The sequence below is a fragment of the Microcaecilia unicolor genome, chromosome 4 (genome assembly GCF_901765095.1).
Source record: "Microcaecilia unicolor chromosome 4, aMicUni1.1, whole genome shotgun sequence".
NCBI lineage: Eukaryota > Metazoa > Chordata > Amphibia > Gymnophiona > Siphonopidae > Microcaecilia > Microcaecilia unicolor.
Genome location: NC_044034.1, coordinates 811,549 through 832,232, shown reverse-complemented (window position 1 = coordinate 832,232; position 20,684 = coordinate 811,549). Strand labels below are relative to the sequence as shown.

The 20,684-nt window shown below is 44.0% G+C and overlaps 1 protein-coding gene across 1 annotated transcript in view; it reads right to left on the bottom strand.

Moving 5' to 3' along the window:
• Window positions 1-399: 399 nt before the first annotated feature.
• Window positions 400-20,684, bottom strand: part of DCHS1 (dachsous cadherin-related 1) — a 280,595-nt gene continuing 260,310 nt past the window's right edge. The window contains exons 19-21 of the mRNA XM_030199763.1: window positions 12,860-13,146; window positions 12,127-12,268; window positions 400-5,311 (exon numbers count right to left, since the gene is read on the bottom strand). Of these exons, the coding sequence (XP_030055623.1) occupies window positions 2,709-5,311; window positions 12,127-12,268; window positions 12,860-13,146 (3,032 nt within the window). The 3' untranslated portion in view covers window positions 400-2,708. The remainder of the gene's footprint in view (window positions 5,312-12,126; window positions 12,269-12,859; window positions 13,147-20,684) is intronic.

The window sequence follows — 20,684 nt, the reverse complement described above, 5'->3', positions numbered from 1 at the left end:
AGCACCAGGACATAGGGAGAGAGGTAGGCAGGCAAAATAAAACCATCACATCCTGACCCAACAAGGCGAACGTAAGACTATTACTCCCCCTTATGCACATGACTGATCAAAATGATCCCAATGATGTTCCCTGTCATCTTGGGCAAGTCATATACCCCTCGACTGCCTCAGAGACAAACTTAGATTGTAAGCCTTCTGTGGACATACTGTACCTGAATAAAGCTTGCAGTGAAAAACCACTGAAAAAGTGTGAATGAAACCAAATTTAAAGAAGTGTGTTGTACAAAGTGTATTGTGTTCCAGTCCCACCCTTGGAAATGTCATCCCTCAATCCAGCTAAAGTATGTGCTATGACTTTTAGCCACAAAAAAGGGTCTTTTTTTTTTTTTTGGGGGGGGGGGGGGGGGGGGGATTTCAGTCATGTTAATTTACCCAGATAAATGGTTTCACTACTTGCTCCCAACATGGTTACTGTATTCGCTAGTCTTCCCCTGCTCTCTGCTAGTAGCATCTCTGCTCTCTGCCTCCATCCTCAACTGCTTCCTCAGCCCTCACCTTCTGTCTTCAGTGCATTTCTCTCTATTTGCTGTCTTGTTCCCTTGATCCTTCTTGCTCTCCTCCTCTATCCTAAGCCAAGGCTCTCACTGTGTTCTGCATTCGCAGCTGGGACCCTCAATACTTTATCCATCCTCGGTTAGGATCCTCATTGATCTCCTCGTACATCCTCACCTAGGATCATTACTGCTATCCATCTCCATCCTTTATCCAACCTCAACTAGGGTCCTCCTTGCTTTCTCTCTCCTTTGCTAGCTCTCACTGCTTCTCTGTTCTTGAAGTTGTCACTACTCTATTCCTGTAAGTAACAACTGTCTCTCTTCCCATAGACTCGCTGTCTTATGCTAGGTGTAGGATTGTCATCATGAGCTAAACACATCTGATGAAGAAAATGCATCATGTCTCCCTTCACAGCACTGGTGTAACACATGTGTTTGTATGGGGAATATAGTGCAACACTCAGCAGAATGCAGTTATATAAAGAAATTCATCTGCAATGTCAGACTGATCGATTGTTTTGCTTCTGCCATTTGAATATATCCATTTAGACTCTCTGCAGATTTCTTTCATTTGATGATCCTGTGTCAGGTCCCAGGAATATTCTGTACATAATGAATCAGATGATGATTCTGGAGAAAAACATAGGACCTGCCAGGAGAACAAATGGATCATTGCATATTTATAATTTCCCACTGCCTTGGACTAAAATCAAGTCAAACTATAACACAGCGAACAAACCTCAAAATGCAAAGGCCAGTCCTCCAGAAAGCTCATGTTCTCAATTGCTATAGTGCTCCTCTCTCTTAGTCCTACAGATGACTTCACTGTTGCTGCCATGTCTATGTGGATGGTCCCCACACAGTTGGAGCTAGGTAATTCCAGTTTATTGTTCAGCAAGTTAGTAAGAAGGTAATCATCATTGTCCTTTCATGGAGAGGTTTTTTTTCTCTCTATCTCTTCCATAGCCACCCATCAAGACATAACAATGTGACCATTGGCAAGAACACTCCAACATGGCCCAGGTCAAGGGTCTACAAGCAAACATGATGTGAAAATGTCTCTTTTAAAGACCAAAAAGAAAAAAAAATAAGGAGACTATTCAAACTCCCAGGGAGAGAAGCACCCACTTAAATATTTGGTCTTGCTACTCATCTCTGGGGGTGCAACTCACTGCTCATTGCTCCAAACCCTACAACTGGTGGCATATAGAACCAAGTACCACCACACACTATGTAATCATTGCTAAGGTTATATGTCACCAGGAATGGAAAAAATTTGGTCTTGGCAAACGTACAGAGGACAGGACCATTGATTGTAAGAGGATGAGGGAGTGAGGACAGAGGAGGAGAGTATGCAGATACCGGGGCTGTAGGAGGCTTATAATGAGGAAGTGAGGACATGGGAGGAAAGGTTATAGGTACCTAGGAGTACATATAGCTTCACGTGCTGGACCATTACAGTGGAGTCACAAATGGACATGTGAGAATTGTTGGTAGGTTAACATATCACAATGTTGTTCTTTGTGTTTTGGGATGCTTGCTGAAAATGTATCCTTGCTGTACTCCTAGGCCAAAGGACTACCTACCCTCACTTCCATTAACAGGCTAGACACATAGTCCTCCCTCTAGTGCACATGGCGAATCCCCAGTAAGCATGGTTCTCTTTCTAGTGAATGTGACTTCCCCAGTGGATAGGGTAATCTTTGTGGCTCAAATCTAGAGATGCATAGGATGGGCCACAATGCTTTCAGAACTAGATGGTTATTAAATTATGAATTCTATTTGTGCACTGACAGAAAAAGCAACATGTAAAACAATAGTTTCATCAGTCTGTGAGGTGCCACTGCAATACACTTGTAGGAAGTCATTATGTGCCAGCTGGAAACAGCACAGGGAACACTGGGTTCCAAGGGCTGCTCTCCTCATTGCTTTTTCCTAGGTAGTTTCCAAAGATGCACAACAACCCCATGAAATCTGACTCCACTAGAGGAGTGGAAAAAAAAAAAGAGTACCAAAGCCACAGTCCTCTACGTACATCCTAGTATACACGTCTTGGCCTTCACTGAAACATGATGATCTTGTTCTTTGCTCTATTAAATATTTAAGACCCCCACCCCACTCCAACCCCCTCACACACACACAGAAAGGCAAGGGTTAAATCCTTAGCTCTGCCTCCTCTGGATTGTCCAATGAATGTTCAGTGCTGATTATAGAAGCTGAAGGTCCCTGTGGGACCCCAAAGGGAGACACTACTGGGGATCTAGCAGCCAGAGGGGAAAGAGAAGGAGAAAAGCTGGGGGACATGGCAGAGGAGGAAATGGAGACTTCATAATTGATGGGGGAGCGCCGAAGAGAAGACAAATGGGGGAAAGTCCTTCCGATGGCTGGTTTAGGAGGAACAGACTTGGCCCCTGGGTGTGCCACAGATGTAATCAGTGGTGGTGGGTCAATGCGTGGTTTTGGTTCTGCTTTGGGTTTTGGTTGGAAGGGTCTTCTAAGAGTGGTCTCATCCTTGAGTCGGGCAATCTCAGTAAATACACTAGCCAAGGGCTGAAACTGAGGACACCAATTCAACAAGTAATCCCAATTGTAGCTGCCTCTTAATTCCTCATCACTGGCGACAATAGCAGTCAGAGAGCCCTCAACAGATGGCTTGCCATCCTCAGGAAAGGAATAGTTCTTGGGATGTGACATGTTTAAGCCACAGCCAACACTTATAAAGCCACCTCCATCATCTCGGTACAGCTGTGACTGACCTGGGATCAGAAAGCCAGAACCTTTCTTATTCTTAAACCACTGGCCTGTTTCTATGCTTGGATCACATGAGATGTCAGAAAGCTGGTCAGCATCTTGCTGAATGCCAGAATCAGGTCCCCGGGCAGCAATATGCTCCTGCATAGAAGATGTGATACTGGCCACCCTTGGGTATTCATTGATCATTCGGATCTCATCATCTTCTGCAGCTTCTGCTGAGCCACGACCACTGGAGTGGGAAGGGTCCAATGATCCACCTCTGGTATAGCTCCCACCAATCACAGTTTGCTCTGTTGAGTAACCAGGCAGAGCTTGGTGGTAGATGTGGTCATTGCTAGCCAGCATAGAACCCTCATTCCTGAGTTTCTGCATGGAGCTAGCCTGGATATTGTTGAGCTGGGAGTCTGTCTCGGCTTTCTTCCTCTTGATACGGTAGGAGCGGCATATCATCAGCACAATAGCTACCACAGCAAGAACTACAACCACCCCCAGGGAAGCCGCCACTGCAATTACAAGCAGCAGGTTAAGGTCAGGTGCCAGACCAAAGGAGGTATGTGTGACATCTACGATGACCTGAGCAGTGGCTAGACGGGAGGTGGGTAGAGGGCTACGGGCATGGATATCCATGGTAATTTCTCTTGTCTCTCGTTTTGCACGGCTGCTGTGGTGCTGTTGACTGTCTATTTTGAGGTAGATGTGACCAGTTGTCTCATTAATTCCAAAATATGGTGAAGGCTTTGCAAATGAGTAGAGAACAACACCGTCTACTCCTTCATCTTCATCAGTAGCCAATACATGGCCAATACTCTGACCTTTCTGGGCCCCTTCTAAGACTTCAAAGTTGAAGGTTGGTGCCAGGAACACAGGATCATATTCATCCTCCCCCATCACCAAAACCTGCACAGTGACAGTGGCTGAAAAGTTTCCAATGTCCATTGCTTTCACTACTAGCTTAAATGTTTTGGTTCTCTCATAGTCAAATGTGAGTTTGGATCGTAGCTCCCCTGAGGTTCCATTGAGTGAGAAGAGATCTCTTCCTTCTCCCACACCAGGTTCATTCATTTGTAGATCCATCAGCATGTAGTGAAGCTGCCCATAGATACCAGTGTCAAAGTCTATGGCATGGATTATGGTTACAATGGTGTTTGGTGGCTGATTTTCCCTGATGCTGGTAGTTAAAGTCTCTACAGGAAAATATGGCTGGTTGTCATTGATATCCTTTACCTCTATGGTAACGGGGACCAAAGCAAAGTTGCCATGAGTATCTGATGCACGTATTACTAACACATGGACAGCCTGAGCTTCCCTGTCCAGTGGCTGTAAGAGTCGAATAGCTCCTGATATCTCATTGATATGAAAGAACTGATTTTGATCCCCAGAACTGATTGAATAATGAATGACACTGTTGGGGATAGAGTCTGAATCATGAGCAGCAACACGTAGGACCTCAGTGCTAACTGGGGCATTCTCACTTATGAGGATACTGTACTCAGAACGGGGAAACACAGGAGGATTATCGTTCACATCCAGGACAGTAATCAGCACTGGGACAGTAGCACTTCTTTGTGGCATACCACGATCTGAGGCAGCAATGGTGAGGTTGTACAGTGGCATTGTTTCAAAGTCCAATAAGTCTACTAGGATAAGAGTCCCAATGGTCTGAAAGTGTCCATCCACAAACCACACATTGCTTTCCACCTGGAAGGCATTGCCACTGTTTCCACTCAAGATGGTATAGTCAAAACCAGCATTCTCCCTGGACATATCATGGTCAGTTGCCTCCAGAGTCAAAATAGTGGTGCCAGGCTGCAGGTCCTCAGACACAGCTCTACTGTATTGGGACTGATGGAAATAAGGTGCATTGTCATTTACATCTTGCACTTGGATCTGGATGGTAGCATAGGCGGACAAACTGGGAGATCCATGATCTCGGGCTTCAATCAACAAATCTATTGTGGATCTCCTGGCATCAAATTCAATCATATGTGTGGTAAACAAGGTTCCTGTAGAAAAAAGGAGAAATAGAGAAGGATGACATCAAAACACTACACTTAAAAGCAGCAAAGAATACATATATACAGGACTGTCTCTAGAGTAGGACACATTATGGGTGACTGCCCAGTTCCAAGCACCAACAACCTCAGTCATGCGGGAAATGTTTTGCTAAAACAAACAGTGTGATACTAGCTTTCCCACTCAGCCATAGCTTAGTACTTCCTTTTTCTACTATAGTTGCATCTGCCGCTCCACCTTGCCTTGCTGTGATACTCCACCTAATGTCCAGTCATGCCCCACAAGAGTAGTCATTCTTCCCTCCTGCATTCCGCTAGCAAGAGGATCAAATTGCTTCTTGGTTGCATCTGTTTTCTCCTCTGACAACTTCAATCTAAAGATACTGAGGGGTTACTATTAAGATAGGTATGCAAAGGGTTCATTCAAAAATGAAGGTTTTAGACTTCAAAAAAACAAACTTTGTTCAGATGGGGGTTACCTCAAGAAGTTCTTGTCTGGATGGGAACGCTGAATTGGTGGAGGGCTAGAACTGTATGCTAAGGAGGGCCTTGAATCAAATAGATTGAAAATTCTGCAGGAAACAAAACAAATCTTGGAATCCCTATGGATTAAAATTCCTTGTGTAAAGGGGAAAAGGATAGTGATAGGAGTGTATTACCGTCCACCTGGCCAGGATGAACAGACAGATGCAGAAATGTTATCGGAAATTAGGGAGGCTAACAAATTGGGGAACACAATAATAATGGGTGGTTTCAATTACCCTGATATTGACTGGGTAAATGTAACAACAGGGCATGCTAGAGAGGTAAAATTTCTTGACAAAATCAAGAACTGCTTTATGGAGCAGCTGGTACTGGAGGCAAGAAGAGGAGGAAAAATTCTAGACCTAGCCCTTAGTGGAGCACATGATCTGGTGCAGGAGGTAATGGTGCTGGAGCTCGTTGATAACAGTGATCATAACATGATCAGATTTGATATCGGCTCTGGAGTAAGTACACACAGGAAATCCAAAATGTTAGCATTTAACTTTCAAAAAGGAGACTATGATAAAATGAAAAGAACAGTAAAAAAAAAAAAAAAAAAACTCAGAGGAGCAGCTGTGAAGGTCAAAACTTACATCAGGAATGGATGCTGTTCAAAAATACCATCCTAGAAGCCCAGGCCAAATATATTCCATGTATTAAAAAAGGAGGACGAAAGACCAAATGGCAGGCAGCATGGTTAAAAAGTGAGGTGAAAGGAGCTACTACAGCTAAAAGAAAATTCTTCAGAAAATGGAAGAAAGATCCAACTGAAAATAATAAGAAACTGCATAAGGAATGGCAAGTCAAATTGAAAGTGCTGATAAGGAAGGCAGAAATTCTGTCAAGTCAGTCTAAATGTACCAGCATTGTCCAGTTAGCACGCTATTAGCCACCAAGTTCATACAAAGTTAAGTATTTTACTTTAATTTTAAATTGTATGGGAAAATGTGGGGTATAAATGTCATAAATACATAAACAAATACTAAATATGTTCAATGGAAAATAAATCTGTTGACTCAGGCTGCTTGCTATGTGAATATTCTATCACTGTTTCATTATTGCTACCAGTAATTACATATTAATGGCATTTGCTTTAAACGTTGTTTTAATTCATTTATCCAATGCACATGGTTTTGCTTTTTGAACCCAAAGGTGCATCCTAAGGGTGGTTGAATAATTAGGTGTAAACTGTGTTTCTGACTTTACTTGTTTTTGACTGCTTTGGATCCTGCTGAAATGTACAGCTTCGGTCTGGAATTTTGGAAGATGGAAATGATAGGATATTAATTGGTTTTGGATGTATTATGTATATGTCAGTTTTTGAATATGCGTCTGCCAGAACTGATTTTAGACATGGCTGGAGCCCACAAGAAAAACCTCACTCATTGGCCTTCAATCTCCAGAACAGCGGTGGTAAATCTCCAGCTTTGAGATGGGCCACCCTTGGCATCTCTGAACTCCTTTTACCTTTGCTGGCAGGGATACTGAGCCCCACCAGCCAAATAAATGGACTGCTGCTGCTCCCCGCTACTTGTTTCTGGCTCTGAGCAGCATGCAGTCATTCAGTACCCTCAATCATTTTGAAAAGTTGGCTCCTATGATCCAGGTTACAAGTACCTGGCAAGGTCCCAAAACAATACATTTTATGATGCTTATCCGAGAAATAAGCAGTGGATTTTCCTCAAGGCCATTTTAATAATAGCTTCTGGACTTTTCTTTTAGGAAGCTATCCAAACCTTTTATAAAACCTGCTAAACTAACTGCTTTTACCACATTCTCTGGCAATGAATTCCAGAGTTTAATTACATGTTGAGTGACAAAATATTTTCTCCGATTAGTTTTAAATTTACTACTTTTTAGCTTCATTGCATGCCCCCTAGTCCTAGTATTTTTGGAAAGAGTAAACAAGTGATTCACTTCTACCCATTCCACTCCACTCCACTCATTATTTTATAAACTTCTATCACATTTCCCCTCAGCCGTCTTTTCTCCAAGCTGAAGAGCCCTAGCCACTTTAGCCTTTCCTCATAAGGAAGTTATCCCATCCCCATATCATTTTCATTGCCCTTCTCTGTACCTTTTGTAATTCTACTATATCTTTTTTGACATGCAGTGACCAGAATTGAACACAGTATTCAAGATGTGGTCACACTATGGAGTGATACAAAGGCATTATATGTCCTCATTTTTGTTTCCCATTCCTTTTCTAATTATACTTAACATTCTATTTGCTTTCTTAGCTGCCACCACGCACAAAGAGGGTTTCAACGTATCATCAACGATAACACCTAGATCCCTTTCCTGGTCGGTGACTCCTAATGTGGAACCTTGCATCACGTAACTGTAGTCTGGGTTCCTCTTTCCCACATGCATCACTTTCCACTTGCTCACATTAAACGTCATCTGCCATTTAGACACCCAGTCTCCCAGTCTCATAAGGTCCTCTTGTAATTTTTCACAATCCTCTTGCAATTTAACCACTTTGAAAAACTTTGTGTCGTCAGCAAATTTAATTACCTCAGTAGTTACTCCCATCTCTAGATCATTTATAAATATGTTAAAAAGCAGTGGTCCCAGCACAGACCCCTGGGGAACCCCACTAACGACCCTTCTCCGTTGAGAATAATGACCATTTAACCCTACTCTCTGTTTTCTCTCTTTTAACCAGTTCACCCCTTTAAAGAAATGTAATAGGAATTGAATGTATTAATTTTAACTGATTATGTTTCTTTGATTGCCATTAAATTATGTGTTCCTGGCTTGTCCAGCTTCTTGTTTTGTAATCCACATTGAACTGTGAGGTATTGTGGGCTATAAAATAAATTGTTATGTTAAAGGCTTTTAACTCATCTTCCATCATGTCTGCTTCTTAATCTTCCCATTGTACTGGGACTAGCGGACCACTTGCCCATCTGTTTTGTAGGGCATCCTAACATGAAGAAGGACCTAGTGAAGCCTGAAGAATGGTTCAGAATTTGGCAGCTAAGATTTAATGCTACAAAATGCATAGTCATGCATTTGGGCTGCAAAAACCCAAGGGAACAGTACAGTTTAGGGGGTAAACAATTTTGTGTGCAAAAGAGGGGCAGAACTTGGATGTGATTGTATGTGATGATCTTAAGGTGGCCAACCAGGTAGAAAAGGTGACAGTGAAAGCTAGAAGGATTCTTGGGTGCATAAGGAGAGGCCAGTAGGAAAAAGGAGGGGTTGATGCCCCTATATAAGACTCTGGTGAGACTTCATTTAGAAAATTGTGTACAATTCTGGAGATCACATCTTCAGAAAGATATAATGTGAATGGAGTCAGTCCAGACGGCAGCCACTAAAATGGTCAGTGAACTTCGTCATAAAGGTATGAGGACAGATCTTGATAAGTATACTTTGGAAGTAAGGTAGGAGAGGGGGGAGATATGATAGAGATGTTTAAATTCCAATGTAGCATAATTGTCTGTAATAATTACCTACTGATTATGTTTGACTTATTCTTGTAGTACATCACCTTGAGTGAATTCCTTCAAAAAGGGGGTATGTAATCCTTAATAAATAAATGCAAAGGAAGCTCTGGAATGAGGGGGCATAAGATGAAAGTAAACCAGAAATAGCCTGAAGAAATATTTCTTCATGGAAAGGGTGAATTCATCGAATGACCTCCCGGTTCAGGTGGTGGAAACAAAAACTATATCTGAATTCAAGTAAGTTTTGGACAATTACATAGGATCTCTATGGGAGCGGAAGGGATAGTAGATGGCATGGATGGGCAGACTGGATAGGCCATATGGGCTTTATCTGTCTTCATTTTTCTCTGTTTCTGTGTTTTTGCAGTGCAGGCATAGTTCAAATCTCAGACTGAATCTGGCAGATGAAGAAGAAAATGCAGATAAAATGCATTATTTTCCTTCAGTCAATGGAAGGAAGAGGAGAGGAAATTGCACCATATGCTGTAGGGGGAGAGGATTTCACAAGAGTTGCTGGAAAAAAAGATTAAAGTGAACTGGAGAAAATAAGATCTTCCAAATTGCATCAAACCAAAGATTCATTAAGCCCAGGGTCCTGTTTCCAAAGTGGACAGTCCATGTCAATGGTTCCCAACAGGAAAGGGTATAACTACTCTTTTGGCTACTCCTAACCCAAAAGAGAACATTCCTATTCTTAAGAAACTTATTTGGAATACTAGAGTAACATACTTCTCATACCCATATGAAAATATAATCTACCTTTCCTTAATAATCCTACTTATAGTTTCTCCCAAACATTAGCTTCTCTTCACTGCTCCCAACTCAATAAGTGAATCCTCCCCATAAGAACTTTAATCAAATTATTAAGGAATTGTATCTCCCTCACTACTTTCAGCCCAACAATAGACCTTCTTCCTTTAAGCACATCACTAAAATTAGTTTTCTTTCACTATTTTCACTAAAGGAAGCATTTTTCCCTTAAATAAAATAAGACTTTCATCTTTCTACTCTTATCTGCGGGAGGTGGTAGAGATGAAAACGGTAACGGAATTCAAACATGCGTGGGATAAACATAAAGGAATCCTGTGCAGAAGAAAGGGATCCTCAGGAGCTTAGCCTAGAATGGGTGGCAGAGCTGGTGGTTGGGAGGCGGGGCTAGTGCTGGGCAGACTTATACGGTCTGTGCCGGGGCTGGTGGTTGGGAGGCGGGACTAGTGCTGGGCAGACTTATACGGTCTGTGCCAGGGCTGGTGGTTGGGAGGCGGGGATAGTGCTGGGCAGACTTATAGGGTCTGTGCCAGAGCTGGTGGTTGGGAGGCGGGGTTGGTGGTTGGGAGGCGGGGATAGGGCTGACCAGACTTATACAGTCTGTGCACTGAAGAGGACAGTACAAATAAAAAAGTAGCACATATGAATTTATCTTCTTGGGCAGACTGGATGGACCGTGCAGGTCTTTTTCTGCCGTCATCTACTATGTTACTATGTTACTATCTGAGTATCAATACCAACTTCTTTTTACTATTTCCATCTAAAAAAGGACCGTCCTTCTTCAAAAGAGGATTGTACAAGTTCCTGGAGGTAAAGTTCATAAAAAGTTATTAGCCAGGTAGACTTGAGAGGACCATTGTTCTTCACTGGAAATTAATTAGTGGAAATAGATCTAATTGTAGGGATCTTCCAGGTACTTGGAACCTAGGCTTGCAACTGTATGAGACAGGATGCTGGGCTTAGTGGACCTTGTTCTGACTCAGCATGAATGTTCTTATGTACTTATGCTACCTTAGAATCCTATTCACATTACCAGAGTAGTGCATTGCCTCCAGAATACCATCTCATTTTACCAGAACACTGTCCCTTCTTTGCTATTCTCAGTGCACTGTTCAATAGTGGAGGTAAAACTGCACCAGGTTTCCAAGAAGGTACCTTGCATGGAATGGCAATGGTTAGAAACCCTAACAGCATGGTGATAATCTGAATGGATTGGTCATAAATATATCTCTAACATCAATAAGCACAGAGCAGATGGATATTCAAACACCCCTCTCTATAGTTCAGACAACTCTTCCCATTTCCACCTGAATCTCTAGAATACAACCTGCCCCCCACTACCTGCAGCCCACTTAGTCTTTTTGTTCCTTACAAACTTTATTCATGTTTCACAGGAAAATAGGATGTGATGGCAGATATACAGACATCAAGGTTCATGGAATCAGTCTGCTTTCTCTCCTGTTATAGTGATACATCAGGCCTTATGGTGCAATCAACAGGTCACTTGACCCGAGTTCAAATCCCATTTCAGCCACCCATTCACTTTTAGTTGGTAAATGAGTACCCAGCCTTAGTGAGAGGAGGGGCGCCAGATGACTGGGGAAGGCAATGGTAAACCCTCCCACCAACAGTCTGCCAAGAAACCATCACACAAGTGACAGCCCCCATAAGTCATTCAAAGGTGGTACTTGCATACAGGGGACTATTTTTACCGTTCTATAGTGATACAGAATCTAGTTGATCTCTGGTTTACTTTCACTTTCCCTCTCTTCTATCCTCTGCACCTATTTCCTTTCATTGGGAAGCTGCTGTTAGCATCTAACACCTATATGTGACCAACTATTTCCTAATGTTACTCATAGCTCTATCTCACTGTTCTGGAACTTTTTCAAATGAAAAATGTTTTCCATATTATTTGCCCTCCAGTTTACTATCCATCCTCACTACTCCAATGGCACTATATCTCTCTCTTACACACATCCCTAGAGTATCACTCTGAACCTGAGAAAGATGGTTGCGATTCTTTATCCTCACATAAGAATATCATCAAGAACACACCATTGTCAGGATGTATGTAGAAACCATCGATGAACCTTGACATCAATCTATAGGTGACCTTTCCATTGTCCGCTGTGTCCCTGTCTGTGGCTGTAACAGTAATGACAGAACTTCCTCGAGGGGTGTGTTCTAGAAGAGTGACCTAGAACAAAGAAGAGAATTGAGCAGTTAGCAAGGAATTGCAAGGTTACCTACAGAAAATATTATATCTATCTTTTTAGCACCGATCAATAATGCCATACCAAGAGATGGAGTGAGCTCTCCTCAAAGCAGACTATTTTCTTCCTTCCATCAGGGCAGAGACAACTTAACTCTTCCCCTACCACCAGCTGAGATTTATTGAAGCACTCATCTTATCTCTTTCACTGATGCTCCAGTTCCTGCTCCCCTTGACTGGCAGAAGCTCCTGAAGTACCTCTCCCCATCACCCAAAAAACATCCTGAGGAATACCCCCTATCATCACTGGCAGGGACTTCCTAAAATCTTCCTTTCCTATCACTAAGAGACTCCCAAAGCACTCCTCCGCAAGAACCGGCAGAAACTTTCCAGCATCTTTCAAGGTACTCCTCTCAAACTGCTGGCAGAGAGTCTGGAGGCACTCCTACCCTGTCATTGCGTTATAAAGTTTCTTCATACTTTCCTATTCTACCTAAAATAAGTAATGAATGTTTTTCTTCCCATGTCATTGGGATCCACCTTTGAGGCCAATGAAGGAACAAAGTTTTGGCATACCTGATAAAGATCCTGTGTGAACTCTGGAACATTGTCGTTGATGTCCTCTACAATGATTGTTACATTGGCCTGGGTTTCATGCTTGGAATCCGAAGAGCGTATGGTAAGCGTATATCTGGTTTGATCCTCATAATCTAGAGCTTGTATCAGAGAGATCTGTCCTCCATAAGGAAGAATACTGAAAGCTTCCACTGACACACTATCCAGGAGCAGGGTGTATGAAAGGGCAGGGCCAGAGTCAACATCATTGCCTGTCACTTGTGTGATCTCAGCGCCAACTAGAGTATCTGGGGAGAAAATGAAGAGCTACAGATATATCATGCAACTGAGCAAGCAGGCTCTTGTCCTCAAAAGGTCACATGGCAATAAATCATTCTATAAAGTGTCATTGTTGCATGCAAGGCCATGAAACGCACCACACCAAGAGCCATCAAGTCAGGTAACAATACACTACACGGCATAATACAAGAATTCCCCATCATGCATAGCTCCCTTCATTTCTGTACCCAAAATGCAGGACTCTGCAATTTTTATGCGCATTTCTTTCAGACAAAAATACCTGTTGGAAGTAGCACATCCGTCTGTACATATTGGTTTCTTTGCACTTGCATATTGATAAAAGCAAGGGGAGTGTGGAATAGACATGAGATATGGCAGGGAAGTCAGCCTCTCTCTCCTGCTCCCATCAGTAGTAGAAAAGCCAGCAGTCTAGGAAATGTAATGCCAAACTCTGTGGCATACAAATGAGAAGCCCAGAGGTTGTGCAACCTTCATGTGTCAATTGGTTCCCCAAAATCCTCCAGCAGAAGAAGATATTAAAAGACACTGTGATATGTAGTGTACCGGTGATGACTCAACCCTTGCTGACAGAGGGAAGAAGAAGAACTTGGCTATGGTAATAATCTCTGCAGCCTGCTATTAGAAGAGAAAGGGAAGAGTGAAAGGGGGAGGGGAGAGGTGAAATCAGAACCAGGGGTGTAGCTACATGGGGCCACGGGAGCCTGGGCCCCCATAGATTAGGCCCTGGACCCCCCCTGCCGATGACCGTCTCGACCCCCCCTCCCGCTGCCAACCCACCGTCGCCATCTGCTACCTTTGCTGGCGGGGGACCCCAACCCCCGCCGGCCAAGGTCCTCTTCTTCCTTTGTTCTGTTTCTGAGTCAGACGTCCTGCACATACGCCGGGGGGGGGGGGGGGGGGGGGAAGAGGGTTGTTGGCGGGGGGGGGGGGGGGGTCGGCAATTGCGGGGGGCGGTCAGCGGTGCCAGGGGGGAGCTAAAACGTGCCCCCTCACCTTGGGCTCTGGACCCTCCTCCCGCCAAAGTCTGGCTACATTCCTCAGAACGCATGGAAGGGGATAAGGAAGAGAGACAGGCCAAGAGGGAGAAGAGAGAAAGAAGGGGCAGAGAAAGACAACCGAGTATGAGGGAGTGTGTGAGAGTAGCAGAAACAGAAGGAAAAGTGGGATACAGGGGGTAGGAGAATAAAGAAGTGAGTGCAAAGGGGGAAGGGAAGAATATATAGGGGAGGTGGACATAGGAAAGATGGAAATAAACTTGTGAAAGATTCATAATTGAAGCATAGGACAGTGGACTAAGAACAAGGTTCATAGTAAAACAGACAAATGCAGAATCTCTAGTATAGAAATAGTCAACATTTTGCTCTGCTATGATGTCAGAAGCCCTACATAAAGGCACAATAAGGTTGCACAGCTTATGGACTGGAAACTGTTGGGCCAATATACACGCAAGACAGTCGGCGACTTTTTTTTTTTCAAACGCCAAATGCTGCCATTAATACTCTCGATACTCAGTGCTGATATCCAGACAGTGACCAGTACTAAATATCCAGATAAGGTGGTCAATGCTGGACCTATCTGGATAGCAGTGATAGTAAGCTCACCAGATAACATTAGGACAGCTATCTGGTTAGCGAACTGAATATTGCTGCTAACCAGATAACTTCTGGCTCTGCCTTCACTCCATCCCCATACTGTCCTGGCATTATCCAGATAGTTCAGAGGCAATTTTATAAGGAGGTGAGTAAGCAAGTACTTGACAATATTCCAATCATTTATCTGTGCGTGAATAAGAAGTATTTGGCTATATGCTATTCTGTTAATAAGCCCCACTATCTGATGACATGTACACTGTGTCCGGAAAAAAATGAGCCCCTAAACATTTTGCAATAATAACTGCAAACCTGCACATGATGACATATATTTTATTTAGATTTTGCTCACACCTTTTTCACTTTAAAATATTTTTATTTTGCACAACTCCATAACAAGAGCACATCTCGCTCACATTTACCCACACAGGGGCCCATATGTATTAAACTATTACACAATTACTTCTGAAACCAACTCCCCATTGCACCCAAAATATCAAAATCATAACAGAGACACCAAGCACCGCCCAACTCAACCTTATACCCCTAAAATACATCCCCCCCCATTCACTCTAACCAACCTTCACCCCTACGCAGCATGAATCCACCCCATGTTTCTTTGATACTCACTCCCCCTTCCCTCCCAACCCCCCTCCTATATAACTTAATTAACTTAAATACTTGTCAGTCACTGTTGTAAGCGAGCCCATCTTCCCTCATGCCGCCTTGCCCCCTCCCTGCAGTAGGCTGTTAATCTCTCCATTTGCATTAACTGACCCAATTTACATTTCCAATCACTCAATGTCGAGGGATCCACCCTCTTCCAATACTGTGCTATGAGGCACTTAGCTGCCGCCAGCCCCCAGCGCAGCCATTTCCGCTCCTCCTCTCATTGTGTAAGCCCAAAAGGCACACCATAGGGCTGCACACCAATGATGATCCAATTAACTTTACTAAGGCCTTCATAACCCCTTGCCAAAAAGGTACCACCCCCGAAGCATGTCCACCATATATGCAAAAAGGAATCCCTTTGTACACCACACCTCCAACACAGATCCAATGCGCCACGGTACATCCTCCTCAATCTCTGCGGCGTATAATACCAACGAGATAAAACTTTATATGCATTTTCCTGCACCAAAACACATACTGAAACTTTCCGCACCTCACCACAAATAACTTCCCACTCCTGATCCAAAAAGCGGTAACTTAAATCCTCCTCCCAAGCCCCCTGAAAACCAAATGGCCTAGGATCATATCCCCTCAAAAATGTATATATCACTGATATTGGTCTGGGAACCTTCTTCAACAAAAGCCACAGATTTTCCAAACTCTCCCTCTCCTGTGGACCCCCCCCCCCCCCTCCAACCCAGTGCCCCCACAAAATGTTGAATCTGTATATAGGAAAACTTATCACCCCCTGATAAACTAAACATGGAACACAACGTTTCGAAGCTCTTCACCCTCCCCCCCTGTAATACCGCTCGGAAATTCACAATGCCCGCTTGCTCCCACCGCAAAAAAACAGCATTTGCTCTCCCTGCCCCAAATCTTGGATCCCCCCGCAAAGGCGCCAGTGTCAACACCCCTTCCAACTGCCCCCATTTCCTCCTCACTCCTCCCCACACTTCCATCAGATGCCTCACATATGGGTTCTGTATCCCTGCCAACATTCCCCCTATTCCTTCAGAAGTCCACAAAAGAGCTCAGTGGCCTGTGTGGGCTACATGACTGCTCCAACTGACTGGCACGCTTAGTTATCCCCCTCTCCCAATCTCTAATCATCCTCAATTGAGCAGCAATGTAATACCATTCAAAATTGGGTACCACTCTACGCCCCCTCTCAGGATCACCCCATAACACTCGGCTCGCCAAACGGGGATGCCTACCCCCCCCCCCCCCATATAAACTGTCCCACCAGACCCTGCAATTGCTTCAATATCCATTTCAGGACAGCTACTGGTAACACCTGAAACAAAAATAACAATCTAGGCAACACATTCATTTTCACCACAGCCATACGCTCCCACCACGATAGCCACAATCCCTTCCATCGTTGAGACCATACACCCTACCCAAGTCCCTAGGAATCTGAATCCCCAGGTATCGAATATGGTGCTTGGCCCAGCGAAACTCGAACAATGCTCTCAATCTACTTTTTTCCCCATGTTGCAAAGAAATCCCCATGAGTTCACTCTTATCCATATTAACCCTTAGACCAGCATATCGTTCAAAGTCCTCAAAAATCCCCAAGACCACCAGAAGTGACCTCTCCGGATCCACCACATAAAGCAACACATCATCTGCAAATAACGCAATGCGATGTTCCATCCCCCCAACCTTAATACCCTTAAAATCTGGGTGCTGCCTTATCAATACCGCCAAAGGTTCCATGTACATAGCAAAAGGAGTGGGGACAAGGGACAACCCTGCCTGGTCCCCCTACCTATTGGGAAGAAGGAAGTATAGCCCCCATTAATGCTAAGGCGCGCCTTCAGTGCTGTATACAACGCTGACAACCAAGCCCCCAAATTATCTCCCAAGCCCATTCGATTCATCACTGCACACAAAAACCCCCCAGCGTACCCGGTCAAAAGCCTTTTCAGCGTCTATGGTCAACAGAGCTGGACTATCCTGAGATCTTTGCGCCTCCCATATCAAATGACGAATACGCCTAATATTATCCCCTACCTGTCTCTTCGATATAAATCCCGATTGGTCAATATGGACCAAGTTCGGTAGCACTCTAGCCAGTCTATTAGCCAGTACCTTAGCCACAATCTTTGCATCCACATTCAGAAGGGATATGGGTCTATAGGCACCGCATACTACCGGATCTTTCCCAGGCTTAGGCAAAACCGTTATCCCAGCCTCAGACATGGGTTCCGGAAGCCCATTGCCCTCCAAAGCACCATTCCCCACTTGCACCAAAAGGTCCCCCACCTCTCCCACGAAACATTTATAAAACCTCGCTGAATATCCATCTAAGCCAGGCGCTTTTCCATTAGGGAGTCTTTTTATCACCCCTTAAACTTCCCCTAATCTAATGGGCTGCCCAAGCTGGGTTATTTCAAATTCATCCAAACATGGTAAAGGAATCTGATCCTAAAACCAAGCCATATCTATCATCTGTGGTTCTCCCGACGCACTATAAAGTTTTTGATAATATTCCACAAAACAATTTCCTATCTCAAAATCAGTGTAGTGCCAACCTCCACTCTCATCCCTCAGCTTCTGAATAAGGGAATGCCCTCTTCACGCCCTCAGATAACAGGCCAACACTGCTCTGGACTTATTAGCAAATTCAAAGTATTGTTGCTTCAGCTTAGATCTCATAAAATCCACCTCTGCCATCTGTAATTGTGCTAGTTCCCCTCTCACTTGTTTTAATTCTGCCCATATCTGCGGTGAAGGGTTCCTTTTGTGCATCTGTTCTAAATGCAATAACCTTTTTTTTTTTTTAAGATCAATGACAACTGCCATTTTTCCTTCTTCTTACGGGCCCCCCACTTGATCAAAACACCCCTCACCACTACCTTCAGCGCATCCCATAGCACCCCGTCCTTTACTTCCCCATTATCATTAAACCGGCGGAATTCCCAAATAGTACTCTGAATATCTTTTTCATCCCCTAGTAATGATTCATTAAGTCTCCAGACTCCTTATCTCCTGCATTGACCCAATCCCAGTAATTTAATCCACATTGGTGCATGATCAGAAACACAAATGGTCTCTATCTCAGCTGCCCCCACCATATGCCATCACCTCAACAAGCTCATCCTCAGCCGCTGCTGGACTTGCCGCCATTCTTGCTTCACTCCGCTCTGTCCCCTTCGCCGCCACCGGGGTTTTTTTCCCTGGCTCTGCTGAAAAACAATAGCGCTCCAGTCCCTTATTTGGTGGCATTCCTCAGGGATCTTTCCCCCTCAAGGCACCTTCAGAATACCACTGAACTCTATGGGGTACACTCATTCAGCTTAATGTCCCAATGGAGCTCTGCTCTTAAACGCTCGCAAAATTATTTCAGCCTTTCCCAGGCCCTTGTTCTTATTCACTCCTCCTTTACAACACTTTTTCCTACTGGGAATCAGTCCCCTTTAATAGACAGGAGCAGGGCATGGGTCAAAGCAACCAGGACCCCTCTGTAGACCGCACTATTTTCAAAGCTGTATTGCTAACGTTAGCTGCTAAGTACCAAACAGCCCTCTCATATCTCCTTCAGGGACAGCAATTCCCCTCCTCTCACCTCTCAGCCGAACGCCTCCACCTCCATGCTAGAGAAGACACTGACGCCGCCGGGCTCCAACAGATAAAAGCGCCTGAGGCGCTCTTTAGATGCCGCCGCCCTCCACTTCCTCCAGTCTCTGGATCCACGTCCTTCCCCCTCACTTGATCGCCGATCCTGCGTCTCGCCAACCGCCACTCCCTCTCGTCTGCAGCAGCAGCCCTGCTCTCCCGAAGGCTCCAGTCCAGCACACTCCCCACGTGCCGACACTGGCCCGGTCCCCGATTCCCCTCTGCTCCTCGGACTCGCAGCATGGCTCCTTCTATTCACCGACCTCTCCCCTCTTGCTTCCTGACAATCGTGACCCTCATTTCAGGCAGTGCAGGACCCCATTCTTCATAAATCAAATAAGTGTCTCGGAGAGACTCAGGGCACGTCCTTTTTACTGTGCCGCCATCTTGGATTCCCCTGCTCACACCTTTTTCAGTAGGAGCTCAAGGTGAGTTACATTCAGGTACTCTGGATATTTCTCTGTCCCAGGAGGGCTCACAATCTAAGTTTGTACCTGAGGCAATGGAGGGTTAAGTGACTTTTTGAAATGGCCACGTCTGGATTGCAAGACTGGTCACTAGGCCACTCCAATGTTGTGTGGTTTCATATTTTAAATAACACCACCCAAAAGTTACCCCCCTGTTTACTAAGCCACGCCAACAGCTGCCAGTGCGCTAATGCCACCCCAGCCCAATGGTGGGGGGGTTAATGTCAACCTGAACAGTCCAAATGTCAGAAATTCAACCATTGATATTTTAGTGCTGTATCCTTTTTCAACTCTGAGTATTTTAATTAAAATTCAATTGCTTATCAATCAGCAATGACATTACGGATCAACCCCCCTGTTTACTAAGCCACGCAGCAATGCCGACACAGCCCAATCAAAGAAAACAGGGGGGGTAAGTCCTGTTGGAAACTGAGATTTGTGACAGCAATTTATGAAAATTAAAAATCTCTTAAACAGGACGAGGGATTCCTATATAATTTGGTGTCAGTGACGCAAAGAAATGTCACTTTGTGCATGTAAAATTTTAATTAATTCGGTGCAGGTTTGAGGTTGTTATTGCAAAATGTTTCAGAGGCTCAATTTATTTCCTTGGTGGTGGAGCAATGAAATTACACTTTTGGAAAAGTGATGATACTTTGGCCACGACGGATGGTATTAGGGGATTTAACATTATGAATCAAGTAAGATGTCAGTAATGCATATAAATGATAGTTTATGTATATTTTCTTTACAGTGTTACCCAAATTTTAGCAACAGTATATTCAAAAGAAATACTCTCTGATAAGTATTTCTACAAATAGTTAAATTCAGTGTCCAAAGTCACTCACTCATACGAACTCAATTAAAGAGCTCCTTTGACAAAGAAGCACATGGGAATTGAAAGGGCTTCTTGCATTCAGGGCAGCGCTTTGTAAAAGAAATCCAAAGACTTGATTCTTTAAATTATTTTCTTTTTGTTCCAGGTTTCACAGTTTCCATACTCAGAACACGTAACCAGGTAAACTATTAAATTTATTTTCTCCCTATTATGTTTCTCTCTGTTTTTTCTCTTTCCACATCTACCTTTATCTTTGTATCTCTGTGTTTGTGTGCGCACTTAAACTTGGTTACTCAGGAGTCCTTTTACAAAGGCACACTAGCATTGTTAGCGCA